This window comes from Sminthopsis crassicaudata, chromosome 4, assembly GCF_048593235.1.
Source record: "Sminthopsis crassicaudata isolate SCR6 chromosome 4, ASM4859323v1, whole genome shotgun sequence".
Taxonomy (NCBI): domain Eukaryota; kingdom Metazoa; phylum Chordata; class Mammalia; order Dasyuromorphia; family Dasyuridae; genus Sminthopsis; species Sminthopsis crassicaudata.
Window position 1 is genome coordinate 290,628,017 of NC_133620.1, and position 26,996 is coordinate 290,655,012.

At 44.1% G+C, this 26,996-nt stretch overlaps 1 protein-coding gene across 3 annotated transcripts in view; it reads left to right on the plus strand.

Moving 5' to 3' along the window:
* The first annotated feature begins 363 nt into the window (after window positions 1–363).
* The window catches only part of COL11A2 (collagen type XI alpha 2 chain), a 34,563-nt gene continuing 7,930 nt past the window's right edge, over window positions 364–26,996 (plus strand). Inside the window, exons 1-48 of one of the 3 annotated variants that reach the window (XM_074311319.1) lie at window positions 364–569; window positions 3,748–3,897; window positions 4,071–4,281; window positions 4,493–4,655; window positions 6,815–7,006; window positions 7,821–7,898; window positions 8,046–8,306; window positions 8,530–8,592; window positions 9,193–9,372; window positions 11,622–11,681; window positions 11,789–11,830; window positions 12,350–12,412; window positions 12,763–12,837; window positions 13,365–13,451; window positions 13,799–13,855; window positions 14,088–14,141; window positions 14,268–14,321; window positions 14,523–14,576; window positions 14,781–14,834; window positions 15,409–15,462; window positions 15,609–15,653; window positions 15,799–15,852; window positions 16,300–16,344; window positions 16,824–16,877; window positions 17,178–17,222; window positions 17,437–17,490; window positions 17,803–17,847; window positions 18,024–18,077; window positions 18,212–18,256; window positions 18,510–18,563; window positions 18,980–19,087; window positions 20,800–20,853; window positions 21,225–21,278; window positions 21,692–21,736; window positions 21,830–21,883; window positions 22,054–22,098; window positions 22,443–22,496; window positions 22,676–22,729; window positions 22,943–22,996; window positions 23,531–23,638; window positions 23,804–23,893; window positions 24,125–24,178; window positions 24,468–24,575; window positions 24,813–24,920; window positions 25,100–25,153; window positions 25,964–26,017; window positions 26,265–26,372; window positions 26,681–26,734. In XM_074311319.1, the coding sequence (XP_074167420.1) occupies window positions 488–569; window positions 3,748–3,897; window positions 4,071–4,281; window positions 4,493–4,655; window positions 6,815–7,006; window positions 7,821–7,898; window positions 8,046–8,306; window positions 8,530–8,592; window positions 9,193–9,372; window positions 11,622–11,681; window positions 11,789–11,830; window positions 12,350–12,412; window positions 12,763–12,837; window positions 13,365–13,451; window positions 13,799–13,855; window positions 14,088–14,141; window positions 14,268–14,321; window positions 14,523–14,576; window positions 14,781–14,834; window positions 15,409–15,462; window positions 15,609–15,653; window positions 15,799–15,852; window positions 16,300–16,344; window positions 16,824–16,877; window positions 17,178–17,222; window positions 17,437–17,490; window positions 17,803–17,847; window positions 18,024–18,077; window positions 18,212–18,256; window positions 18,510–18,563; window positions 18,980–19,087; window positions 20,800–20,853; window positions 21,225–21,278; window positions 21,692–21,736; window positions 21,830–21,883; window positions 22,054–22,098; window positions 22,443–22,496; window positions 22,676–22,729; window positions 22,943–22,996; window positions 23,531–23,638; window positions 23,804–23,893; window positions 24,125–24,178; window positions 24,468–24,575; window positions 24,813–24,920; window positions 25,100–25,153; window positions 25,964–26,017; window positions 26,265–26,372; window positions 26,681–26,734 (3,789 nt within the window). In that variant the 5' untranslated portion in view covers window positions 364–487. The remainder of the gene's footprint in view (window positions 570–3,747; window positions 3,898–4,070; window positions 4,282–4,492; window positions 4,656–6,814; window positions 7,007–7,820; window positions 7,899–8,045; window positions 8,307–8,529; window positions 8,593–9,192; window positions 9,373–11,621; window positions 11,682–11,788; window positions 11,831–12,349; window positions 12,413–12,762; window positions 12,838–13,364; window positions 13,452–13,798; window positions 13,856–14,087; window positions 14,142–14,267; window positions 14,322–14,522; window positions 14,577–14,780; window positions 14,835–15,408; window positions 15,463–15,608; window positions 15,654–15,798; window positions 15,853–16,299; window positions 16,345–16,823; window positions 16,878–17,177; window positions 17,223–17,436; window positions 17,491–17,802; window positions 17,848–18,023; window positions 18,078–18,211; window positions 18,257–18,509; window positions 18,564–18,979; window positions 19,088–20,799; window positions 20,854–21,224; window positions 21,279–21,691; window positions 21,737–21,829; window positions 21,884–22,053; window positions 22,099–22,442; window positions 22,497–22,675; window positions 22,730–22,942; window positions 22,997–23,530; window positions 23,639–23,803; window positions 23,894–24,124; window positions 24,179–24,467; window positions 24,576–24,812; window positions 24,921–25,099; window positions 25,154–25,963; window positions 26,018–26,264; window positions 26,373–26,680; window positions 26,735–26,996) is intronic. The other 2 variants (XM_074311321.1, XM_074311320.1) reach the window with 2 other exon arrangements.

Sequence of the window (26,996 nt, forward strand, 5' to 3'; positions counted from 1 at the left end):
GAAAAGTACCTGGACCCCCTAGAAAAGATAGAGATAAGAACAGAATGTCTAGATTTTTGGGAAGGCAAGAGGGGTAGGGTACCTGGGTCTTCGGAAGACCCTGGTTCCTTTGGGCGGAGCTGGGATTTCCCCTGAGAAAGTGTTAAGGTCGGGGTGGGATTTTCCCTTTCCGATTACGGGAGGGGCGTGGGGGCGGGGTCGGGGGCTCTTGACTAGTAGGGTGGCCGAGACACAAGTGCATGCAGCAGAGGAGGGAGCAGCCTCGCTGGAGCACTGACATCTTCCATTCAGTGCATGGTAATCTTAGAAGTTGCAGCGGTCCCCAACCTTCAACCAACTACCCCTCTTCAGGGGATCCAGGAGTTCCAGCACCAAGAGTGCTCTGCTCCTTCTCCCTGAGTTAGGTATCCTTGCGTTTATAATTACTCCGTCCTCCCTTCAACTCCGCTCCCTGGCTCTCGGGAACTGGGTTCCCGGCTGTCCAGTCATGGAGCGGTGCAGCTGCTGTAAACGTCTTCTGTTGGTCCTTTTGGTGCTGGGGCTGAGCGCACCTCTCCCAGCCCGAGCAGGTAAGTGAGGTCAGGTAATTAGACACGGCAATTGGGAGATGGAAGGAGCCTTGGATCTGAGGGAATCAGGCAGGATAGGGGAATTAAATCCCTGGATGGTTGTGAATGTTAGGATCTATTGAGGATAGATCCCTTAAAATTTCTGTACCTGTATTTGGGGCACGATAGAGTTCTGTGTGAGGAGAGTCCTGTGTCAGTATCCTTGGGGACTGGAAATGGGACATGCTACCCTGGGGAGGGGAGACCAAGGAGATCGAGTCTGCGAGTCAAAATTTCAGGATTGAGGGCACCGGAACACCTCTCATTTCACATCTTAACTTCAAAATAGCGGGTGCTGGAAAAGATGCATAGGGTAATGTGCATAGGTGGAAAAAAGCTAGTCTCAGAGCTAGGAACACCTATTCTTTAAAGGAGAACTGGAGAAGAGATGGCAGAGTCGCTCTTCAGAGATCTGAAATTGGAGCCTATACATTGGAAGGGGGTGGTGTTAAATAGGTGAACCTACTTATCTGGCTGACTATTCAGGTCTCCTGGTACTTGGGAGCCTGAGGATACTGTTAAGGAAACCTGTCCCTTTCTCAGTGGGTATTATTTTTCTCTTCTGGTAGTGTGGAATGAGAATGGGAGAATTAGGGACTGAGTCACAGGTTATGGGAGTTTCTGTGATATTTCCATGTTCCTTAGTTCTCTCTGTCCCTGTTCTCTTCCCCCCGCCCCGTACCCCTACTTTCCCGTGCCCTCGATGCTGCCACGCGGCTGGCTCTGGAGAGTGCTGGGGCCTCTGCCAGCGGGGCCGGACTGGGCTGGGATCAGGTGTCTGAGATCAGAGCCAACTCTCTGCATTCCTACTCCTCCACTCCCCCTCTTACGTCCAAGCTTGCTTTCCCTGGACCCCAGCGTCCAGAACCCCAGGTTTTCCCCCCAGATTTCCTGAGATGAGAATGTTCTTCTATTCTCAAGGGACCACAGTGAGGGAAAGTGTGGTTTCACCGAAGAGGAGCCTGGAGAATAGACTCCAGGATCCCAAGTGATGGAATGAGGGTTAGGATCTCCTTTGAAGAGATTAGGTACAGTTTGAATTCAATTTGCATATTAATTTATTCTCTGTCCTCCACTCTTTTTTCAAGAAGTAAAGTAGGTCAGAAATTGCAATATAAAGGATTTTAGAGTACAGTAGAAAAAATCCCCACACTCTATAAAGTGTGAAGTACATAGAATCATAGGTTTAGAACTAAACTCAAGAGTTCTTCTATTCTAATCCTGCTTTTTACAGATTAAATAATTGAGGCTCTGGGAGATTAAGAATTTTGCCCAAAGTCACAGATAGTAATCATCAAAATATGATTTGAGTGCAGAGTCTTCTGATTGCAGAGCTGCATTCTTAGAAACAGAAAATTTAAGGTATAAATTTCCTATCCCTAAAATTAGAATTAAAAAAAAAAAAAAGCTTGCTTTTTTCAAGACTATTTAAAGTTGAGGAGGACCTGTGGAGGCAAGCGGAAATCCCTCTACCTGTAATAATGTGTGAGTGTGTGAAGATATATATGTAAAATTTGATATGGGAAACAAGATACATCTTTCTCTAATAATGGTTGTAAAGATGAAGCCCATTATATTAGAAGAGAAGATACATTTCTCACTACCACTTGTGAACTGGGAGAACCCTGTGGGACAGGTATGGGGAATCAGTGGGGAGAGGAAAAAAGAGAGGGGAATACATGAGACCAGATATGGGATGTGGGCACAAAGGTGGGGAGTCTGTGAGGTCAAATGTGAGGAATGTATAGGGCCAAATACAAGGATTCCATGCTATAGACATGAATTTAGCTAGTTGTAAGGAACTGATGGGGCTGAACAGCGTTCTCCTGGATATGTTTTGTGTGTGTGTGTGTGTGTGTGTGTGTGTGTGTGTGTGTGTGTGTGTTGAAATGGATTAGAGTCTGAGGTCTCTTGGGCTTGAGGTCTCTGTGTGTGTCTGTCTCTCTGCTTCCCTCTGTCTCTGTGTCTGAAAGCTGCCCTTGTGAGTTGTGTTTGCTGAGCTGCCACACTCGGGGGCCAGGGAGGAGTGGGGAGGGAGTGGGCAGTCCGTGGTTTCCCTAGCTCCAGAACTCAAAGGGCCTTTTCTCTGCCCCACCCTGCTCAGTTCAGCATTCCTGATCTCCTGGGTACCTCTGTGTGTCTCTGTCTGTCTCTGTCTCTGTCGATATATCTATCTTCTGCCAGTCTTGCTATTGGAATTTCTTCAAACTTGGAGCTAGAGTGAATTAGAGAGAAAGGGAATAGGAAGAGGTGACTTCTGCCTCAGAGAATTTTGATAGCAGAAGTCTGAGTCTAAGAACAGAAGGAGGTGGTTAGCTGGCTTCCTGATGTTGGGATGGTGTTTTGGGCAAGATCCTTAAGTCCCAGGTATAAGGGAGGGGAAGCAATGGGCCAATTGGTTCCTGGGCAAGAACTCTGACCATTGCTGATGGGTTCCCCAGATGTGTGGTGGTGGCTCAGGGCCCTGGGTCAACTCATATTTCATGTGGCAGTTCCATTGCCCCCACTCCTTCCCTGGTTCACTCCCTTTCTCCTTCATGCTAGGAAGCATGGACTTCATTGAAGCCTGGGAGCTTGTATCTTTCTTCCCCTGTAACAGCCCCAGCATTGCTTAGGAATTCACCCACTCTCACATCAAACTGCAGTCTAAATAAATTACGAAGACCCTTCTTTTTTTGAAGCTCTGTGTTCCAATTTCCAATACCCCATCCCCTCTCACACATGCACACCTTCCTGTGCCTAGACTAATTGATTCTCCAGATGTTGTTTGTGTCAAAGCTGGGATAAAAGCCAGAGGCACAGAGAGAAAGATATGGAAGAGAGGGAGAAAGACAAAGAGAAAGAGACAGAGAAGCAGAGACAGAAAGTGACTCAATGAGACATGTAGAAAAAATGAAATGAATATGGAATAGTGAGAAACAAATAAAAATAGATAAAGGCAGAACACATAAATAAAGACAGAAGGAAATTGAAAGGGACAGAGTGGGAATTTCTGAATCCTGTGAAGAATTCTAAGTACAGATCTGCTCTGATCTAAGTTATTCCTTCTCTCTATCCCAAATACCACCTTTCTGTGGCTAAAACCAGATTACTTTCTTCATAATATAGCCCTTGCTTCCTGATCTTCCTTTACTTCCAGGGGGTCCCCCTGTGGATATTCTCCGTGCCCTTCAGTTCCCTTTACTCCCGGATGGTGTTCAGAGGGTTGTTGGTGTTTGTCCAGCTGATGTGGCCTATCGAGTGACCCGGCCTGCCCAACTCAGCGCCCCTACCAGGCAACTATTTCCAGGTATAGGAATAATGGGGAATTGGAAGAGAACCAGGGGCCAAATATGATAATGGAGGAAATATCAGACCCTGTCTGATAGGGATCTGTGTCCATTCTCCTTATCTCTTTCTCTCAGACCTCTGTGATACTATCTCTCTTTCCATCTCTTTCTTATTGCTTTCCTCTTCCCCCAGGTGGATTTCCTGCTGATTTCTCACTGCTATCTGTGCTCCGGCCAAATCCTGGTCTCCATGCCCCTTTGTTGACTCTGTACAGTGCCCAAGGTGTTCGGCAGTTGGGACTAGAGCTTGGTCGGCCTCCTCGATTCCTATATGAAGATCAAACTGGTCGGCCAAGACTCCCTGCTTTGCCTACTTTCCGAGGCATTAGCTTGGCTGATGGCAAGTAAGTCACCTCTGCCTACTGATCATTTCCCTCACTCTGATTTTTTTTTTTTTTACCAGTCATTCCCTAATTTCAGTAACTGATGACTTCTCCCCCAAACTGAAATGAACTATTTCCCTGATCCTTCAACTCCTCATTGACTTACCTGCTTAGTCACTCTCAGGCTTTATTATGTTCTTTGGTCATTCTTTTTCTTGCTTCCCTTCCACAGGTGGCACCGTGTAGCTGTGGCTGTTAAGGCTCACTCTGTCACCCTGATTGTTGATTGTAAGAAGAGAATCACTCGGCCTCTTCCACGGAGTGCTCATCCTATTCTAGACACCCGTGGAGTCCTCATCTTTGGTGCCCGAATCCTGGATGATGAAGTCTTTGAGGTAACTGGGGGTGTAGAGGTATTTCTTGCTTCCCAGGTTCAGCTGTTCTCTTCCTCTCCATGACTCAGAGTTTTCACCTTTTGGCCTATCTTCCTTCAATTCTTGTGTCTAGGATCTATTCTACATCCCATGCAGACTTGGTAGCTGCCTGCCTGTTATAATTTGAGAACTTTTCTGCCCAAATATTCATTCGAAAAGATTTGCTGTCATCTATTATATGAAATATACCATTGGGTAGGGATTGATGGTAGGGTGGTGAGACAAAGATGAATATGATGTGGTATGTCATCCTGAAGGATGGTGAGGTAAATAATGCTGTACTGAACTTAGAGCCAGCAAGAAGAGGGTTCAAATACTGCCTCAGACATTTAGTATCTGTGTGATCTTAAACAAGTCATTTGACCTCAGTTTACATACCTGTAAAATGAAGTCAGACTCAATAACCTCTGAGTTCCTTTCTAGTTCTTAAAGCTATAAGAGTGTAACTATCATAAAAGGCCATATGTCATAAATATGTCATAACTGCCATAAATGCCATGTGAGCATGGAATCTCTTCTGGTGATGGGGATCAAAGAATGCTTCCTGGACAAAGTTACTTCACTTCAGTGATCCCTGAAAGAGAGAGAGGTTTTCAACAGTTAGTGATCAAAAGACGACTTTTTTAAGAGAGAGAAAGGCATGAACACAGTCAGGGAAACCTATGATTTACTCAGAGGGCACCAGTGATATGTAGAAGGAGTAGTGGGAGATGAAAAAGTAGACTGGCACCAGATACCAATAAAAAAAGTTGGATAAATTCAGGTAACCTGTTAAAGATCTAGTCCTGGATCTTATTTATAGGACTTGCAGAACTTCATCACTTAGCTGAAGGTTCTGATTCATTCAGCAAATGATTCAGGAAACTTTTGCATTTGGCTCCAAAGATTTTTATTTTTCCCAACTTTCAGAATATTTTTCAGATCCTTGAATCTCAAATGAAGATAAAGGACACCTTAGGTCTTCCTAGCTCCTGAACCTGTTTGATTTCTTTCAAGGGATTTGCCAGAAGGGGAATCATAATTTAGCTAGGTTAGGAAGATTTAATTATAAACATCAGCTATCACTTAGTTGAGACTTTTAAATTCAAACCTAGTCTAGTTCTTTTTTAGGACTTAAGAATTTTTTAGATCTCTAATCATCTTACTCTGCTGCATTATTTCAGATTTTGTGTTTAGAATGTGAGAAGAGAGTATGGTCTATGGTATATAGAGAGAGATATGAATGGTTGCTGAAAATGGGTTCTGAGATATGATAGCTATAGAAGATCAAGCCTGAGAGATTTCTGTTAACTTTTTTTTTTTTTTCTCCTGAGGCAATTGGGGTTAAATGACTCACCCAGCCTCACCCAGCCAGGAAAAGTTAAGTGTCTGAGACCAGATTTAAACTCATATCCTCCTGACTTCAGGGCTGGTGCTCTATCCACTGTATCACCTAGCTGCCCTTATTGTAGTACTTTTTAACCATAATTGATCCTTGAACTCCAACTGTAAGCACTGAACTTCTAGTATCATCCTGAACTCTGGACCAGTTTATCTACCTGGATTCAGAAATCTCCCATTCAAATCTGGTCTCAGACAACACTTCCTAGCTGTGTGACCCTGGGCAAGTTACTCGACCCCAATTGCCTCAAGGAGAAAAAATATTACAATGGTCTTTTGGCTTTGAAACCCAAAGTTAAAGCTCCCCTGGAACTATAGGCTAGATATGCTATTGGCTCATGATGTGTAAATTAAAGGTATTTGAGGAAGTAAATCAGAACAACACATTAGGACTCTGATTACCTAGGCCCTAAGAAACTGAAATGCAAGAAGTAGAATATTCATTGGGAAGAACACCATAGAGACATGGCTTAAATACAGAGGTAGTGATGAGGGTAATGGAGAGTCGGGGTATGATGACCTCCAAGAGTAATGGCTGCAATGAAAACAAACTTCTATTTCACAGCCCCATGTGTCTTGCTTCCTTCTTCTAGCTTCTTCTCTGTGTACTCCTTTTTTTCCCTTCTGTCTCTCACTACCTCCACTCTTCTGTGAAAGAGAAAGTAGGAATATCATGTTTCACCTCAATATGCTTCTCCTCCTCAACATGCTTCTCCTCCTTCCGCTTCCCAACCTCCCAGGGTGATATCCAGCAGCTCCTCATCATCCCAGGAACCAAGGCTGCCTATGAATCTTGTGAGCAACCACAAACACAATGTAAAGGAGGCCACGTGGAGAAACCCCAGAATCAAAAACATCAAGGAAACCACAAACCTCACAAGTGGGAAGTACACAGACTTCATAGGCCCCAAAACCAGGAACCCCAGAGACAGGTGAGCAAACCCTGGAATGGGGCAATTCCATACCTGTCTCCATGAAGCTTCCCTCAAAACTATCAACCACCCCTTCTGGATGATGTTTTATCCCTGCCAGTCCTGACCCATCCTAACCTAGTTCTAGTCATTTTCTTCCTACCATGCTCATTCACAAAACTATTTTTATTTTCATTAAAAAAAAGTTTTATGATGAAGTAATTTGGAGGAAATGGTAGGTGGGAACTGCTCATCCCTCTATCCATTGTTTCCTTCTAGCTTTAACATGTGCCCCTGTCCCTCCATTGCATCCTCACATCCGTATTAAGAGATTGGGGGAAGGAAGAAGTTGACAGAAAATGGAAATATTGGGAGATAAGAGATGGAAAAATAGCCAAAAAGAGGGGGAAATACAAATTCAGAGATAGTAATAATATTTGAGGCTCCAGGGAAGATGTGTATGAGGGGATCTAGTCTATGAGGGCCTAGAAATATATGGATAGATAAGCCTAAGAAGGGAGGAGAACTGTAGTAGAAAACTGAAGTGAGGGCTGATTAGGGTGAGAATTCTGATGAGAGATTGAGGGTTCAAGTGTTGAATCAATCTCTTAATTATGTTTGCTTCTGTCCACATGTGGGACTTACCCTCAATCTGGTTTTTTACTTCCCCTACCACCCATTCTTCTCTCCCCTTCATCTTCCTTTTGTCTAATGCCTCATTTGTTTACTTCTTCTGTCCACCCTTCCTTTCTTTTGCTATTCCCCCCCCCCCAATAATCTCCTTATTCTTGTCCTGTCCCCATCTGATTTCCTATTCCCCTTGCCTTATTCCCAGTCTCCTGATTCTTTCTACTATGATTACGAGCCCCCTTATTATGATGTAACGACCACAGGAATCACCCCTGATTACCAGGTAGGAATCCCTTTAGAAATCCCTCTTTCTTACACAATCTACTTCAGGATATCCTTCCTGACCTTACAAATGTGGGGGACACTTTATATTGGGTGGTAGAGAAGAACACTCACTCATACTCCTTCCCATATCTCTTTCCTGCCACAGAGGCCTCAGAGCCCCTCTCAGAAGGCTTCCCCTACCTCCGTGGGCCGCAGGGTACCCCCACGCCGGCTTTCCCGGCTTTCCCCATCTGCCAAGAGGTCAGCGGCCCAGAGGGCCTCCACCTCATCTGCCCGGCAGCCTCCCCATGGTAGAAGTACAGGGTCAGCAAGGGACCGGGTTCCTCTATCCCGACACCCTTCTCGATGGGCAGCTACCCCACAAGCCTGGGGTCCCCCTCGGACTAGACGCACCGGTTATCAGCAGGTAGAACGGGGGATCCAGATCTCTGCCCTCTCCAATTTCCTAAATTTACCCCTTCAATACTCTTTCCCAGAGGGGTTGCAAGATCTGAGATTTACCCCCATCCCCAGTGCGGAGAGGTTTCTCCAGATGGGGGGATATCTGCTGCTTTGCACCTATCTACATTAATCCTCTCTCCCCTTTGCTTCTGGCTGTGCTCTTCCCTTTCTACCTTCCTTGAGGTCAGGACCCTTCCTTAGGTGAAGAAGATGGCACTCAGGAGTCCAACCCCCTGCTACTCCCTGAAGAGGTAACTATGCACCCTTCCATTCCAGTACATAATCTGGACAACTCTTGACACCTCCCCATTTCATCTTGATGAATCATTTTCTCCTCTCCTGGCCAGAGGGTAGTAAATATCTAGTTGTATGCCAGTCTTATTTAGATCCATTTTCCTAGCAGCTCCTAATGCTGTGCATTTGTCTTTATCCGTTGTCCTGCTTATCTCTCTTCTTTTGGTCTCATTCCCTCCACACCCCTTTGTGTCCCTCTCAGTCTTTTGATTATTTTCTGGTCTCCTTTGCTGGACACTATGTCCATCCAATCACTATTTCTTGCTGTTTAGCCCTCTGGCCACCCTGCCCCTCCATCCACTCTTATTTGTAAACTTTTTAGTCATCCAAATGCTCTTTGAATCTTTGGTGACTGTCCTTTTCCCTATGATTAGTGACCTTGACCCTTCAAAGGGGCTAGCCCTTCCTCAAACAACCCCAAGCTCCAGCGAGTCAAAATCTTTTACTTATTCCCTTTCCCATTCTCAGCAACTTGTCAGATTCAAAGGGAAAGGGCAAAATAATCTTAACTGCCTCCTCACTATCTCCCCTCTACCTTCTCTTCCCATGCTGGGAAGGAGCAGATAGACCCCGAGGGTCCCCCCAGCGCTGGCAGGTTTCGAGCTGAGGAATATGGGGAGGGGACCACAGACCCCCCTCCAGGTCCCTATGATTACACCTATGGCTATGGGGATGATTATCGAGAGGAGACAGAGCTTGGGCCAGCTCTCTCTGCTGAGACCACCCATTCAGGAGCTGTAAGTGATGTGTGTCTTCTCTATCTCCTCTCTGTAGCCTTCTAGCAGAGATGTGAGTGCCACCTCCTGTTATTAATGCATCACTTTCTATTGTTAATACTTTATTTCTTGGTAACAATCACTTCCATTTGTTATCGGATCACTTCCTGTTGTAAATGCAATTCCTGTTAATGCATCTCTTGCAGTTGTTAATGCACCAGTTCCAGTTGTTACCTCTTGTTAATGTACCACCTCATTATTGCATCACTTTCTGTTGTTACTGCATCACTTACTTTTGTTCATGACTCTCTTGTTATTGTTAATGTATCCCTTCCGGTTGGCTGTGAACCACTTCACTTCCTATTTATTTAGGGGGGTAGAGGAAGGGTCTGTGTTGCTTCAGAAGATAATTTCCTGATTGCCATTCCCTGCCTTGATGCAATTTTGCATTTCCTTCTGCCTAGGGGGAGTGTGTCTTTCCCGCCCCCCCCCCCTGCCATGAGACCATTTCATGTTTGTTTTGGATACTTTCTATATGTCTAGACTGATACATTTTATGTTTTTTTCTGGGGCAACTAGCCTCTATCTTCTGATCAGTTTCTAATTGTTTCCATATTATGTTTCCCATTCTTTCTTCCTGTCTGCATTGTATCAAAAGATTTAACTTTCAATGTCATGTTACCTTTCCAAAACTAGGCTCACTTCCTGCCCAACAAATCACTTTCTATTTGTCTTAGTCATGGTATCTGTCTTCAAGTTGGTGTTGGCCTGAGAGCTTCTTGTTTATGACTGATCACTTCCTGTGTGTCCTGGCTGCAGTATCCTTGTTGTCTCTTCCCATTTCCTGTGAATAAGACATTTCTTGTGTATGTCAGGCAATGCTAGTCCTATTGCTTTTGTCATGAGCCTGGCTCTTTCTGGTTACTTCCTATGTGTTTTGTATTTTTCTTAATATTTTTTCTCACATGTAATGCCTTCTTGAAAGGAGCCATTTCTTATTTATCTTATATGATTTCCTTTTTCTTTTGACTGAAAACCATATTCTTCCTGAAAAGTATCCCAAAGATTCTTACCTTAATTGTTTCTTTTTAGTCTATTGGTGCCATTTCTTGTCTATCCTGGTCATTTCCTGTTTGTCTTAGTCCTAGCATACATGTTTCTGCCATATGCCTCCTTTTCTCCTCATGTCTCCAACCATTTTCTGTTTTGCTCATGTGTGTCTCAGTATAACCTATTTCTTGTGTTATTGGTTGTGTTTGGCGGGGAAGGAGAGGGAAGCTACTTCCTGTGTGTCCCTTGTTCCTTGCTTGTTGCCTCTCTCACTCTGCTATTTTACCATTATGTTATTTTCTAATATTCTCACCCCTAACTCCCTACTCCCTCCTGCTTCCTCTGCTATTGTCAAGTCATTTGGGAATATCCAAGGAGCTGGGAGAGTTTGGTCAATTGATTCTTGTTATTTGTGGGGGAGGACTTTCCTGGGAATTCTGAAGACCTTGAAGGGGGCATCCAGCCAGTCCGACTATGCTCATGCGGGTAAAAGAGGGGAAGGTATTAGAACAAAGGGTTGGGGAAATAGGAGTGCATAGAATAGGTTTAGATTTGGGGCAATAAACACAGGGGTTTTGTAGGATGTTGATGGGGGATGAGCTAGGTGAGTTGTGAGGGTGATCTTCACTGAGGGTGGAAAGCTTGGGTCAGGGAACCTGGGAAAAGCAGGAAGTGAGGCCTGAGTTTAAGGGATTACCTCCAAAAATCTCCTCAGATGAATCCAGGTTTGGTGTTCTTATATGGTTGGGGTTAGGGTAGGGAAAGAATCTCAGGTAGGAGGTAATTTTTTTGTGTGTTTTTGCAGATTCTTGAGGGAGAATCCTTAAGTAGAAACTGGGTTTGGGAAAGATTGAATATCCCTAGGTAGGCCTTGGGGTTTTTCTCTGAGGGACCCCTGTAGAAGTCAGAGCCTGTATAGATATCTTTCCTGGCTGATGGTGGGGCCTACATGGATGAATGGAAGTTAGTAAGTTCTAATTAGTATTGAGGGGTTTCTGGTGAAAGTATTTGGGGTTAAGAATTTATAAGAGGAAGCTAATCATGCCAAGAGAAATCCATACATCAGAGTTGTTTTGATGTAGATGGTATTAGTGGGATAGAAGAGAAATGAAGTTGAGGATATCTGAGGAAGCGGAGCTATTTAAAGGTATTGTGAGGGATTGTTGGATGGGTATCTTGCTCACAGACCCCACTTGGGGCTACATATGTATCTCTCTCAGGCTACCCATGGAGTCCGGGGGGTGAAGGGAGAGAAGGGGGAACCCGCTGTTCTGGAACCTGTAAGTCATGCCAGTTGCTGGCTCATCAAGAATTCCTGGGGGGATGGGAGGGCAGGGGAAGGTATTAGGATGATAATGACCTTAACCTCATACCTCTGTCTTCACAGGGAATGCTAGTAGAGGGGCCACCAGGCCCTGAAGGACCTACAGTGAGTCTATACTTGATTTTACTTCAAATTCCCAATAAATTCTTTCCACCTCCATCTTCCTGATAATCTCTCTTCAATATCCAGTTGTTCATTTCTCCCCTTATCTTCATATCTTCCTTATGACCCATCCTTACACACCTCACTCGTTTCCATAAGTCCCACAGGGTTCCTTAGAGACAGGACAACCTGAGTTTAAATCCTATTGGTTGCATTATTATCTGAGTAACCATCAGGAAACCTCTCTGAGACTCAGCTTCTTTATCTGTAAAATTGGGATATAGCTTGAATAGCTACCCCATATGATGATTACAAGGCTCCAACAAGGTAATAATTGATAAAATGCTTTGAAGATTGTACAAAATTTATATATGTCAGCTGTCCTTCCTGATCATACCTTCTTTGAATTAATCCTGAGTTCCCTTGAAAATTCTTTCAGAGGTTCTCCTCTGCTTCAGACTTACCTTTCCTGAACTCTTGCTCTTCCTTTTATCTCTGAATTCTTTCCTTCTGTCTTCATAGGGATTGACTGGTCCCCCTGGAATTCAGGGAAATCCTGGTCCTGTGGGTGATCCTGGAGAAAGGGTAAGAAGGTGGTAGCCTGAGTGGAAGGGCTGGGGGCTAAGCCCTAAGATATCCTTGGTGTATTGAGAATAAATATTTTCTGCTTGGTAGATTAATAAGGGAAATGTGACATCACCTGGAAGGGAAGATGAAATTAATGTTTAAGGAGGAGTTGCCTGGAATTTGCTGTCTTGTTTTTCTTTGTGGGAGCTGGAAAGGGATTGGAGGACACTTAAAGGGATCTTCTGGTCTTTATATTACATGGCAAGACTCTTGAGGGAGATATTGGCTTTCCCAACTGTCTCCCTATTCTCTTTTCTTCCACTCTAATTTTATCCTTATTCCTCTGTTTCTTCCCCTGTCCCCAACAGGGCCCCCCAGGCCGGGCAGGACTTCCTGGATCAGATGGGACTCCTGGTCCTCCTGGAACATCACTTATGCTTCCTGTGAGTTCTGTTTTAGACATCAGAAGGGGGTGTCATTGGTGGTGGGCTAGCTAGAACCCAATGTATCAGGAACCTCTGATATTGGGAACCTTGAAACTAAGGAGGGCTAAAGGGGTGAGGAGAGTCTGAATGTGGAAAACTCTAAACTAAAAGGGATTTCCTAGGATAAGATGGGATGGGGAACAGTATAGATATGTTAGAAGCAGGCATGGCATAATTTATACCAGAGAGAATCAAAGAATAGTATACCTTGAAGAAAGATGAATATAGCTGGGATTGGTGTTAAATTCAGTTCAGGGACTCTAATGTTGTTACCTAGAACTCAAAGGAATATTTGAAGGATCAGGGCTTGGGGATTTAGGTGGTGGATAATCCTAGAGATAATGTAGGAATGGCTTCTTCTGTAACCTAGAATGGGAGAGAGGTGATATATGAATGGCTTCTAGGCACTGAATCATCTTTTCTTTTTTTTTTTTTTTTTTTTTCTTTTCCATTTTACCTGTTCCATTACTTCTCACACTGCCTAGTTCCGGTTTGGCAGTGGTGGAGGGGACAAGGGTCCTGTGGTCGCTGCTCAGGAGGCTCAGGCCCAAGCTATCCTGCAGCAGGCTCGGGTAAGCAGAGAATGTCATGAGGGTGAGGGATTCAGCTGTGTCTCTGCCATCTCCCCTTATTGGGGGAATATGTTGGGGGAGCCTGGGGAAACTTAATTTGTTGGGGTTTAAGTATGAGGGCATGAGTATGGTGAGTATTAGAGGGGTTGGGAAGAAGTGAGGGCAAAAGGAAATTTCTGAAGGACTTTTGCTGGTGTTGGAGGAGAGTTGGGAAGAGGTCAAAGACAAATTTAGAACCAGGGTTTTAATACTTGGGAGATGAGATAAGGAAGATAGATATTGGGAGAATGTTGGAAATTTTTTCTTCTGCTTCCTCTTCTCAGTTCTAATATTTCTCTACTCCCTAGTTGGCACTACGGGGTCCTCCTGGCCCCATGGGATATACAGGTCACCCCGGACCCCTGGTGAGTGATGGGAAGAAATATGGGACAGGTATGGGAAGTGGAGAATTTTTTTTTTTTGGTGGAAAAAAAAGAGTATGGAAAGTCTTAGGATATAATATTCTCAGGGGAATTTGGATTGGGGATTAATCTTTAATGTTGAAGTTCTTGAGAGGGTACTGGGGAGCCTGTTCATCATATATTTTCCTTTATCTCCTATTATCTTATGCTATCCATTTTTTCTCTTTTATCTCAGGGTCACCCTGGGAGTCCTGGACTGAAGGGAGAATCTGGAGACTTAGGTCCTCAGGTAACAGCACTGACCTCTTATTTATCTTCTTCTCCCCCCATTCACCTGGATCCTTCTATCCTCAACCTCTTCATAAGTGACCCTTTCATCTTCCTTTTCCACTGATCTCTTATATCCTGTCACCAGGGGCCGCGGGGTCCCCAGGGCCTATCAGGCCCTCCAGGCAAAGCTGGACGCAGGGTAAGTGGAAGGGTTAATATGGGGAGTCGGTGGAGAAGGGCTGGCAGTTTCAGTGGGAGGAGATGGCTTTTCTAGAGGAGGGTATAGAGATGCTGGTATATGAGAGGAGCAATACTGTGGTGTAGATGAGGGGATAAGGATCTGTAGAGGGCTGTCCTCCTCACTTGAATCCAATTGCATCATTTCCTCCTATTCCTTCAGGGTCGTGCTGGAGCTGATGGAGCCCGGGGGATGCCAGGAGAGCCTGGGATAAAGGTAATAGAATAAGAGATGCCTCTGTGACCCTCTTGTCTCTCTACAATCCTTAATGCCCTTTGAGCCTCTCAAGCCTCTGATTTCCCATTCTCCTTCCTTGGTGCTTCATTTCATTTTCTGTTTATGAGCATGTGTCCCAGACATTCATTCAAGGATTTCTTTTGGGTATGGAAGTGAGTTGGACTGTCACACTTATACCCTTAGGGTGACCGAGGATTTGATGGGCTCCCAGGTCTTCCAGGAGAGAAAGGACACAGGGTAAGCATTTCCTGGATATGGGAAAAGGGATTGAGGGGCTGATTACAAGAGAAGTGGGAAGGAAAGAGAAGACAGTTATGTTTGGGTACTATGTGTTTGGGGAAGGGACAGAGTTTCAGTGCCCTTCAGCATCCAAGAATGAGTCCAAATGGACCACATGGAGTTAAATGTCAGATATGAGGGGGATGTGGGAAATGTGTGAACTTACAAAGGAAGAAATTGGATTGGGGTAGTACTCACTGATGGTAAATGAAGTACTTATTAAAGGAGTTTCTGATCTTTTTTGGATCATGGTCCTCTTTGGTTGTCTGGTGAAGCCTACAAACTCTTTCTTAGAATTGTGTTTTTTTAAATGCACAAGTGGAACTGTGATCAGATGATCAAAAAGGGAACCAATCATATTGAAATAGTTATCAAAATATTTTTTAAAAACAAGTTTCCAGGTCCCAAGTTGAAAGCTTGGTTCTTAGGAAATTGGTTGGGGAAGAGGAAGTTGGTTTCTGTTTAGGGGGTGTGTAGTTGGTAGAAGGAATTGGCTCTGAGGTCTCAATGACTCCTGTATTCCTCACTCCAGGGTGAGAGTGGATCCCAAGGTCTTCCTGGTCCCCCAGGGGAGGATGGAGAGAGGGTAAGTGATGGTGGGAACTTCTGGGTTGGCAGGAAAGGAGAGAGCTAAAAGAGGGGAAACATGATGTTTGAGGAAAAAAAGTTTAAGGTTATGTGGGCTTTGAGAAAGTCTCCTTACTCCTTCCTTGTTTCCTATCTACCCATTAGGGAGATGATGGAGAAATTGGACCACGAGGCCTACCTGGGGAATCAGTGAGTATGAGAAGATACTGGGTGAAGGGACAGGCTAAATTGGTAGTGACTGTGGTGGAATTATAGATTCAGGGAGATCGAAAGTCACAATGCTGGGCTGTTGTCTTTGATACTAGTGTTTTCTTATGCTCTATCCCTAACCTAGGGTCCCCGAGGTCTTTTGGGTCCCAAAGGTCCTCCTGGAATCCCTGGCCCTATGGTAAGCAATCCTTCCTCACACTTTAATCTATTTCCTGAACTTTCAAACCTCTGACCCTTCAAAATTTTAGCTTCCTAACCTCTTTTTCCTCTTTCTCTTTTTCTTGGCTCCTAACCGACTGTACTATTCTCTTAACATTTCTATGCCCACGTTCCAAATGAACATGTTATGTAGTTCACTGTCTGCTTCATGTGTTGCCAAGACAAAAAAACAAAAAACAAAAAAAACCCCAAACCCTCAAGAAAAACAAAACGAATATACAAATCCATAAACCCACACCCTGCAGAGCTCCAGGAACATGAGTTCATTTGCTTGGATTTTGAGTGAAAGGAGCACCTGAGAGATGGAAGGGAGTGAAACTCCCTACCCAGAAACCCACAGACTCTCTCCCGTCCCTAAATTTTTGCCCCCTTTTCTTCCTTCTCTTAATCTCTTTTTATGTTTCAGGGAGTCAGAGGCATCGATGGATCTCATGGCCCCAAAGGGAACTTGGTAAGCCTGGCATGATACCTAGTCCATAATAGAAGTAATATAGAAATATCATATTTATATATTCTATATATATATATCTAACATAACATATTTAAGTACATAAATACTTACTGATAGAAAACTAATTGATTTATGTACTTGGGGAGGCTACTTGGATTGCTACTCCTACCTCGACAAAATCTTAACCCTGATTTTCCATGGGCCTTTCTCAGAAGCTCCTTGGCCCTCAGTTATGGTCATGGGTTCTAGAATCCTAGTATGTTAGAGACATCAGACAGATCCCTTTCCTTTATAGAAAAGGAAACTTAGACTTAAACAAGCCACATAGTACACCTGTGCTAACTAAACTGTCAGACTAGAACTGAAATCTCCTGATTCATAGTCCAGGGCTCCTACATTCTTTTCTCTGTTCTAGTGATCTGGGAATTAACCCTCATATCACCTTCCCAGGTGACCCCTATATTGTTATCTGTTTCTAGGGTCCTCAGGGAGAGCCTGGCCCTCCTGGACAACAGGGTACACCAGGAACCCAGGTGAGTGATCCCATTACTTTATCTTCTAAATCGCATGACCTGCTTCACCCCCTCTACTTTTAGACATTATCCTTTTCTTCCTCCTAATATTTGTATTAGTTAAGACAAGCTGAGAGTTTATAATATCCCTGTCACTTAAATGGGGTCTATACACAGACTGGAGCAATGGAGTTAGGGCGCTTTGACTTATAGTTCTTGCTATACAATGGTAGGTGAGGGCATGGAATGTGGTCAGGGCTGTGAGGATAGCGAGCAATATAATCTACAATCCTCTCATGACATCCCTCTTATATACATCAGGGTCTTCCTGGACCTCAAGGTGCTATCGGCCCCCATGGAGACAAGGTAAGTGATGGGTGTGGCAGGTAATAAAATGATAGTCAGGAAGATGGGGGTCATGGGAAACAGGAAAAGAGCGTATTGAGACTATGCCAATAAAGTAGTGTGGGAAGAATGAGGACTGAGGTATACTGAGGAAAAGGACTATACAACTATTGTAGGGCTCCATCTATTCATACTTTGCTACCTGTAGCTCAGATTCCCTCACTGTCTTTTGCAGGGTCCTCAAGGAAAACCAGGTCTTCCAGGGATGCCTGGCTCAGATGGACCTCCGGTGAGTGCTTTCCCCAATCCTTCTAAATTTCTTAGAACCATCCTAGCAGTAGCTCATATGCTGTTATTTCTTGTTATGACTTGGAACCAGTCTCTTGACTTTCCCCATTCTCAAAAATCTCAAAAGGTCTTCCAATACCATCTTGCCTCCTCTCCTCTTCCTATATTTCCCCCCTCCCATCTTTTTTGCCTTGAAAGGTTTATGGCTATTCATGTGGATTTGATGCTTAGTTTTGATTTGGGGATGTAGAGATGGGGAGGTAAAAGAATTCATGGTATGAGATCTCATTCTCTTTTCTTCTTTCTCTTTCAGGGTCATCCAGGAAAGGAGGGTCCACCAGGAACTAAAGGGAACCAAGTGAGATACTTTGCTTCCTCTTTTGAATATCTTATGATTCTAAAGTCACTATGATATCCCAGAAGTACTTTCTGCCATCTTCCATTTCTTCCATCCTGATCTGTCCACCTGTATTCCTCTGACCTCCTGGTGATTGCAAATCTCCTAGTGACTTTTCTTTTTCCCTCTCCATCTAGGGTCCATCTGGTCCGCAGGGTCCTTTAGGATACCCTGGACCCCGAGGTGTCAAGGTAACCTGTAACCAGAGTCAGGAAGATGAACTTGGCAGGGGTGGGAGTGTCCAGGAGAAGGATTCCTGTATTTTAGGTTTCTATTTTCTAAACCTGAACTTTGTCTCTTGATCATTCTCCATCTGTCTTCCCAGGGTGTGGATGGAATTCGGGGCTTGAAGGGTCATAAGGGAGAGAAGGTAAGAGAAACCCCGTTGACTCCCACTACCCTCTCCAAGCAGCTTTATCCTGATATCTCCTCCATCATCTAAGCCTCTATTCCTTACCTCTCACCCTCTAATCTTTCCTTATCCAATCCTCCCAATATTTATCCCGAATTGCCACCATGACCCTTCAAGCTCCTAATTTCTGACCTCAAAACAATATTGTTTATACTTCTCTGTGATCCTCCTATGGCCCTCCTACCTATTTCTTTGCCTCTACCTTTCTCAGGGGGAAGATGGTTTTCCTGGTTTCAAAGGTGACATGGGTGTGAAAGGTGACCGGGTAAGTTAGTAGGGGCTCTCCCTTAGCTCCCAGTGCCCCCCTGACACCTACTTGGGCTATCAGCAACACTATTCCCTATCTAGCTTCTGAGTCTCCAATTCCAAATCCTTTGGCTCTCCTTCATACCACAATATTACAATGTCCCTAATGTTACACTGCTGTTCATATCACCCAAACACCCAATATTATCTTGAGTCCATCCAGAGGCAGTGTCTTGGAACTCCCTGACTTTTCTGCCTCTTATTTCCCAAGAATAAGCCCTCAACCTTCTATTATGACTCACTTATCTTTTAGAGATTCCTATCACCAAGGTCTTTCCCCAACTCCAATAATCCTTTTTACACCAAATGCCTTAACTTTCAAACTCCTACTCTGAGCTCTGACCTGCTGATCCTCACATTTTTCCCACCCCTTAGGGTGAGGTTGGAGTCCCTGGCTCAAGAGGAGAAGATGGTCCTGAAGGACCAAAGGGAAGAACTGGACCCAATGGAGACCCAGGCCCCATAGGGCTTGTGGGGGAGAAGGTAAACAAATCAAACAGATATGATGAATAGCCTGGACAAAGGCATGCAGAAGTAAAAGTGATTCTTGTATACAAGGAATAGTCAAATAAATGCCAGCTTGGTTGAAATATAGAACGTGTGAGGAGGAATAATGTGTAATTAACCTGAAAAGGTAGAACAGAGCTGGACTGTGAGAGATTTTAAATGCCAAAGTGGATGTCATAATTTATCCCAGAGACAATAGGGAGTCATTGGTGCTTTTTGAGTGGGAAAATAGCATGATCAGCCTTATGCTTTTGGCAGAATTGGAGAAGGGAGAGGCCAGAGTCAGGGAGGCCAATTGAGAGCCTACTGCCATAGTCCCAGCAAGAACTAAGAACCTAAATTAGGATGGTAGCCATGTGAGAAGAGAGGAGATGGGAGAAAGGTTGTGGATGTAGAATTGACAAGACTTGGCAACCGATGTAATGTGAGGAGTGAGTCAGAATAAGGCGTGAAGGGTACCTGAACTTTTGAGCTTAGAAGGATGGTGGTACCCTTGAGAGAGACAGGGAAATTTGGGAGAGGATTGTGTTTGGAAAGATGAGTTCTGTTTTGGACATGCTGAATGTGAGATGTCTTGAGCACATCTAATGTGGACTGACTAAACAGGATGTGATCATGGGACTGGAGTTTAGGAGAAAGATTAGAGCTGAATTTATACATCTGCATAAAACTGATGCTTGAACCTATGACCCAGAGGCTTCAGTTTCTGGGAGAAATAGACAATAGGGTGGGGAGTAAATAACTTTGGCTTACCACAGAGACAATTTGTTATTTCATCAAATCAAGTCACTGGCTAGTTACTGAGCACAACAGTATACCCAGCTCTATGCTGGATGCTCTGGGGAATTGCGCATGGCCCAATTGGAAATTGATTTATGCAGATGAGTTGACTCAAGAAATATGCAAGGTAATATGTAACCAAGTGAGATTGTGGCACTCTTCATCCAAAAGGTGTTTAGAAAAGGAAGAAGTCAGTGTAGGGGGTGACAGAGAAGTTTTGATAGAGGAAGGTAAGATTTAATGTGAACTTTGAAAGATGGATGGAATTTGAGAAAATCAGCATAAGCAAAGGGCTGGAGGTGAGAATGAAGTGTTGGGGGGAGACCAGCTTAATTAGAATGCAATGAATGACTTATAGAGGTCATAGCTAGAACACGAAGGGCTTTGAAGATCAGTTTAGGGAATCTAGAGTTTCTCTTTTTAGATAGGGGAGGCATTGAGAGTTGTGGAATGGTTTGATGAGAGGGCTGTTTTAGGCAGGTTGATCTATTAATACATGCAGATTGGGTTGGAAAAGGGAGAGGCTGGAGCCTGGGAGACCTGTTAGGAGGTTGTAAGAATAGAATAGATAGATGAAGAGCACCTGAACTAGGGCAGGAGAGAAAAGGGCAAGTATGTGAGAGATTACAAGGAAGAATCAGCAGAGTTTAGTGACTGATTGGGAAGGAAGCTAAGCCTCTTTTTTTTTTTTTAAATCCATTCACAGAAATAGAGAAATTAGGTAGTTAAACAGCTAGATTTGAAGGAGAGTGAGGGGATTGGGAAATCTGGGCTCCTTGGAGGAAGCAGGAAGCTAAACGCCTGAGTTTTGTTGGAGTTGGGAAAGTAATTCCAGGGATCTAATTCTGGGAAGGCTTGCTCCTTCTCTCCCAACCCCACCTCTATTGCTCTTTTTATTTTCTCCACAGGGCAAACTGGGTGTTCCTGGTCTGCCTGGATACCCAGGACGTCAGGGACCCAAGGTAAGGCTTATACTAGGAAACCCCACTTCTATCCTATTTCCTTCTTCTACCTCCCATGTTTTTCTCTCCTTCACCAATCCCCTATTTCAGATCGACAAAAAGTACAAAATGCCAATCCATTTAATTTACAGAGAAGGAAGCAGGTCCAGAGAAGAGAAATGAGTTTTTCAAGATAGCACAGCTAGTCAGAAGCAGAGCCGGGGCGAAGCCCGGGTCTCCTGACTCCTGACCCACAGTTCTTTTCACTTTGCTATATTTGCTATATATTATTTCTGTTAAACTGTACTTGTGAGAGCCTTCTAAGGCCCTTCTTATAATCTCATCTTTCATCCCATGACTCCTCCATGTCTTCCTCTCTCTCCCTCTCTTAGGGGTCACTTGGATTCCCTGGATTTCCTGGTGCTAATGGAGAGAAAGGAGCCCGGGTAAGAAGGGAGGGGAGTCTGTGAAGGAAAAAAGCTGGAGGATAGAGTGTGTGATGGAGGGTGAGATAGGGTGGGCTTGAGAGAAAGAGTTGTGGGAAAGGTTTAAGAGTTGTAAAGAATCTGGGAAGCAGAGTCTGTGGGCAGAGATGGTAGGATTGAATGAAGGAGGAACTGAATCCTGAGTTTTTCACATCATAGATCCCTTTGGTAGTCTGATGAAAACTATGGACTTCTCAGAATAATGCTTTTAAATGCATTACAAAAGAAACCAATTGCAGTGAAATAAAGATATAATTTTTCCCTTTCCAAGTTCATGGATCCTCTGGCATCTATCCATGGACCCCTGTGGATCTACTATAGGTATTCTGAATGGCAGATGATGTATTCACCTCTCACTACCCCTTTCTCCACAGGGCCTGTCTGGGAAATCAGGTCCTCGAGGGGAACGTGGTCCCACGGTAAGTGAGAGGAAGAGATGGTGGAGTGGACTAGGGGAGAATCCATTTTTGTGTCTATGTGTCTCTCACCATCTTCCCCCAATATTTTGCTAGGGTCCACGAGGCCAACGAGGATCTCGAGGAGCCACAGGGAAATCAGGAGCCAAGGTCATTGACATCTGCTTGGATCAAATAGTTTTTCACAATCTTTAACTTTCATTACCTTTTGTCACTTATTCATCCTTCAGCTTTCTCTATATCTCCTCCTACTTGACTGCCTTTCCCTCTGCAAAAGGAAGGCTTGTGAATATCCCTGAAACTCTGTTCCTTTCCCACAGGGAACATCAGGTGGTGATGGTCCCCATGGTCCTCCTGGAGAGAGGGTGAGTCTGGGCCCAGTAACTTCCAGTCCTATAAACAACCAACATGTCTTGTTTTTGTTTTTCTGAGGCTGGGGTTAAGTGACTTGCCCAGGGTCACACAGTTGGGAAGTGTTAGGTGTCTGAGACCAGATTTGAACTTGGGTCCTCCTGAATTCAAGGCTGGTGCTCTATCCACTGCACCACCTAGCTGCCCCTGACAACCAACATGTCTGAGTAATATACAGAGTTAGGGCTTGGGGTAGCCAAGACTTTTGCTGTGGAGAGGATGATCTATTCCCCCAGGTTCACACTTTCCCTCCTTTATCCCACTGACTTGCCATCGTATTCCTGTTTCTTATTTCTAGGGACTTCCTGGACCTCAGGGTCCTAATGGCTTCCCTGGTCCTAAAGGGCCCCCAGTGAGTATAATCTTGACCTATAAAATTCCAACCCCTTTCTCCTATTCTGGAACTGCTTCCTCCTACCAGCCTCCTTCAGAGGCCCAGTTTCTTTTCTTTCTACTTCTATGGACACCCCCTTTTAACTCTTTTCCCCTCTCTCTACCTTCCTTGCCCTCCCTTTGGACCTTTTGTTCTAGGGCCCCCCTGGTAAGGATGGACTTCCTGGACACCCTGGCCAACGAGGAGAAGTGGTTAGTGACTATCTTTTTCTTGATTTTTCCCCCATAACTCCCTTCCCTCCTGCCCCAGAAAGCCCCAATTTTAGTCATTTTCAAATGGATGTACCCAGATCATATAGAACTATTTATATAGCCCCAGTGGTGATCCCTCTTTTTTTGCTAGATACCAATGATAATTTGATAACTGTATAACTGTTTAATCTGTCTTTTCCTCTTCCTCTTCAGGGTTTCCAAGGAAAGACAGGCCCCCCTGGACCTCCAGGGGTGGTGGGATCTCAGGTATATCCATCCCTGGGGGATGATAGGCCACAAACTTAAGAATTTGTGTCCACTCACCTCTCCCCCACTACTATCTCCTCTATGCTTCCATTACTGTCTTCTTGGTAGGGAAGGACTGAAATAATTCCCTCTGTAGTTACTGAATGAGATAATGATGCAGGGGAGGAGTTGGAAGTGAGAAGACTTGGGCAATCTAGCCCAACCTTCAGTTGCTTTTGTTTTTGAAAACTTTGGGGACAGAGGCATGTGGAACCTTCCATATCTTTCTGTTCTGAGTAACTTTGCACTACCTTCCTGGGACTCTTAGGGAAAATGCAATTTCTAGGTATAGCCACAAGATGGCACATTTATTTGCACACATAAATATCCTTCCTTACTCCCCAAAGATAATTTGGTTTGAGAGTGGGGAATCTCTCAGAACCCACTGTCCCCCAAAAGATCATTGGAATCAGAAAGTGAGGGTGTTGAAGAATAGACAATTTCGGGAATTGTTGGGAGAGTTTGTGATGTGAGATTGCTGTTCCCATCCCACAGGGAGCTGCAGGAGAGTCAGGACCTATGGGAGAACGAGGGCATCCAGGCCCCCCAGGTCCCCCAGGAGAGCAGGGCCTGACTGGGCCATCTGGCAAAGAAGGAACTAAGGTAAGGCTGGAGAGGAATATAGGGAATGTGGGAAAGACAGATTGGGAACCAGGGATTCAGGGGAAAGGAGGCTGAGGAGAAATGAGAGAGAATACCTTGCGCATCCTCTCCCAGAGTTTGGAAAGACACTGTCTATTTCTGATTGCTTCATTGTTCCACATTTAGGGAGATCCTGGCCCCCCTGGAGCACCTGGAAAGGATGGACCAGCTGGTTTGAGGGGTTTCCCTGGTGAAAGGGGCCTCCCAGGCACTGGAGTGAGTGTAACTCCAATATGTTATACACAAATGCAAATGTTTTCAACATTCTCAGATCCTCTTCACTCCCTAATCCAATGTCTGATTTCCCTGTTTCTCTGACCTTTTTGCTCTTACCTTCACAATTGCTGGCCTTTTCTAGTCTGCTGCCTGATTCTCTGATACTTTCCCTCAGTTTCTCTGAATCTGCATTTTCCTTATCTCTGACTCATTGTCCCCCTCACCTTATAGGGAGGTGGTGGCCTGAAGGGAATTGAAGGTCCACCTGGTCCCCCGGGCCCTGCGGTGAGTCTGAATTCTTTGAGGGAGAGGAAACTTAAAATGGGAGATCCTGAGAAGGTTACTGAGTCCTTCTTCCCATTCCATGTGGAGGAAGAGCCAGAAATGAGAGAGGAGAGTATTCCTCTTAGACTCTTCAGAATCAAGGGGTAGAGGATTGTTGGATATGGGGGGGAGGTTGTGTGGACTTTCCCAATTTTTTAAGGAAGAATCAGTATAAAATAATCTTCTCTAGGGAACTTCTAGATTAGTAGTTCCTCTTGTAGTTCCTATTTTATCTTATCTCACCCTTTAGGGCTCTCCTGGAGAACGGGGTGTGGCAGGCACAGGGGGACCCATTGGTCCCCCAGGAAGACCTGGGCCCCAGGGCCCCCCAGGTGCTGCTGGAGAAAAAGGTGTTCCGGTGAGTGTGTGTAAGGAGATGAAACAGAGATGTTTGTGCAGTCTTTATGTTGGAGATGTTGGAGGTGGTTTCTGAGGTGAGAAATGAAGATACTTCTAGATAAGACAGGACCCTGGGGGAACATAGAGGACTATATTTGTATATTGAGTAATGGAGGAGGGGTTTTTAGTGGGGAAAGAATCAATATGTCCCCCTTGATATCTGACTTTCTTTCCCAATACCTTCCTCCTCTCACAGGGTGAGAAAGGTCCTATTGGCCCAACTGGCCGAGATGGTGTCCAAGGGCCTGTGGGGCTACCTGGTCCTGCTGGCCCCCCTGGTGTGGCTGGAGAAGATGGAGACAAGGTAATTCATCCTAAACCCATTTACTTCCTACTCCACTATTCTTCCCGGGTCCTTGTTGAAGAGGATAGATTCAAGATGACTTATCTGTGGCTCTCTAACTCTGCTGCATTGTCTCTCATTTCTCATTCATCATTATCATTGTCTACTAGCCACAAATCTGACATATCTACCCCTTCCAGGGTGAGGTTGGTGATGCTGGACAGAAGGGCAGTAAAGGGAACAAAGGTGAACATGTGAGTAACCACGCCTTCTGATTTCTTGACCTCATTTTTATTAAAATACATTTTTATTGATATTTTTATTTTATATTCCCTATATTTTCCACTGTTTCTCTCTTCTATCCTTTCTCAGAGAGCTATTTTTATAATAAAAATTTTTTTAAAAAAGAAAAAAAGTTCTGCAATTATAACCAACACATCAAAGAAGTGTAATGTTATTTGCAAGATTCTATATCCATGCTTTCTACACTCTACCACAAGAAGAAGGAAGGAGATGCCTTTTCTTGTTCTTTTTTGGGGGATAAACTTGGTCATTATTATTTTAGTTTCAATTGTTATATTCTTTTTCATTTATATTATTGTCATTATATACAGTGTTTTCCTTGTTCCACTTACTTCATTTTGTATCAGTTCACATAACTCTTTCTGTGCTTTTCTTTATTCATTATGTTCATTATTTCTTACAGAATATTTCATCATATTCATCCAATTTTTTTAGCCATCCTTTAATTTATGAATCTTGCTACAAATATGTTGGTTTTATAGTGCTCAACTTTTAGTTACTGACAATCTTTGTATATACCTCATGGTGGAATCTTTGGGTCAAAGGGAAAGGACATTTTATCACTTTCTTTGCATGATTCCAAATTGCTTTCCAGAATGGTTGGATCAACTTATAGCTCCATCAACAGTGCATTAGTTTGCCTCCAACATTGACCATTCCAATCTTTTGATCTCTTCTTGGATATATTTCTACTCTATCTGTCTTTTTTTTCTCTCTGTACCTTCTGGTATCTCTGATTAACTTTCTCTTTCCCTTGTCAGGGCCCTCCTGGACCCCCTGGACCACTGGGTCCTCTAGGTCAGCCTGGAGCAGCAGTGAGTAATCTGATTCTATCGCAATGCTTTCCCCTAAATTTTCCTCTATTCATAGTTGTTACTGTCATAATTGTTATTGACATACCCTTTTCCAATATCTGTCATTTAATCATTCCTCAGTGAAAATGACTCCCTACTTTGTTTGGGGGACTCCCTCAGTTTCCAGATCTAGGACCTCTTTTCTTCTCCCCATATGGTTCTCTTTCTGTATATATGCTATCCCCAGATCCCTTCTTTCTGTGGATAGGGAGTAGATGGAGAACCTGGTGCTCGGGGACCTCAGGGACATTTTGGAGCCAAAGGAGATGAAGGAACAAGAGGATTTAATGGCCCTCCTGGACCCATTGGCCTTCAGGTAAGCTCTTTGTGAGTATATTTTTGTTGAAGATATGGTGGATGAGTAATGAGGAGGACATAGGGCCTGTCTTCCTCCCCAAATTCCAATTGCAAAACTGAAGGTAGGAATAATAATGGAGAAGAAGGGACTTTGGAGAAGTAAGGGGCAACATAGAATTAATAGAAGGTGAAAGATTTTAAAGAGAAGAGATAGCATTTTTAGGGAGGTGGAGATGCCATCCAAATATTGGGACCTTGATCCCAGGAAGGAAGACTCCAAGTCTTTTTATTCATATCATTTTTATCTGTATGTTTGTTTACCCACAGGGTTTACCAGGCCCTTCAGGAGAGAAAGGAGAAACAGGAGATGTGGGACCCATGGTGAGTGTGACTCCATTCCCATTTCTTCTCTATTGACCCCTGACTTAATATACCCCAACCTGTCCTCTGTAGTCCTTTTACTAACTCCCTACAATCCTTTTATTGATTTCTGGACACTTCCACTTATTTCCCTTACCCTTTCACTCAAAGGTCTAACTTTCTCCATTTTGACTTTATCCTATTTGTTTCTTTGTCTCCTTGTATCTCTTTTCTTCTTCTTCTTCTCTTTTCCCCTCTGTTTATGTGTTTCTGTCTCTTCCCA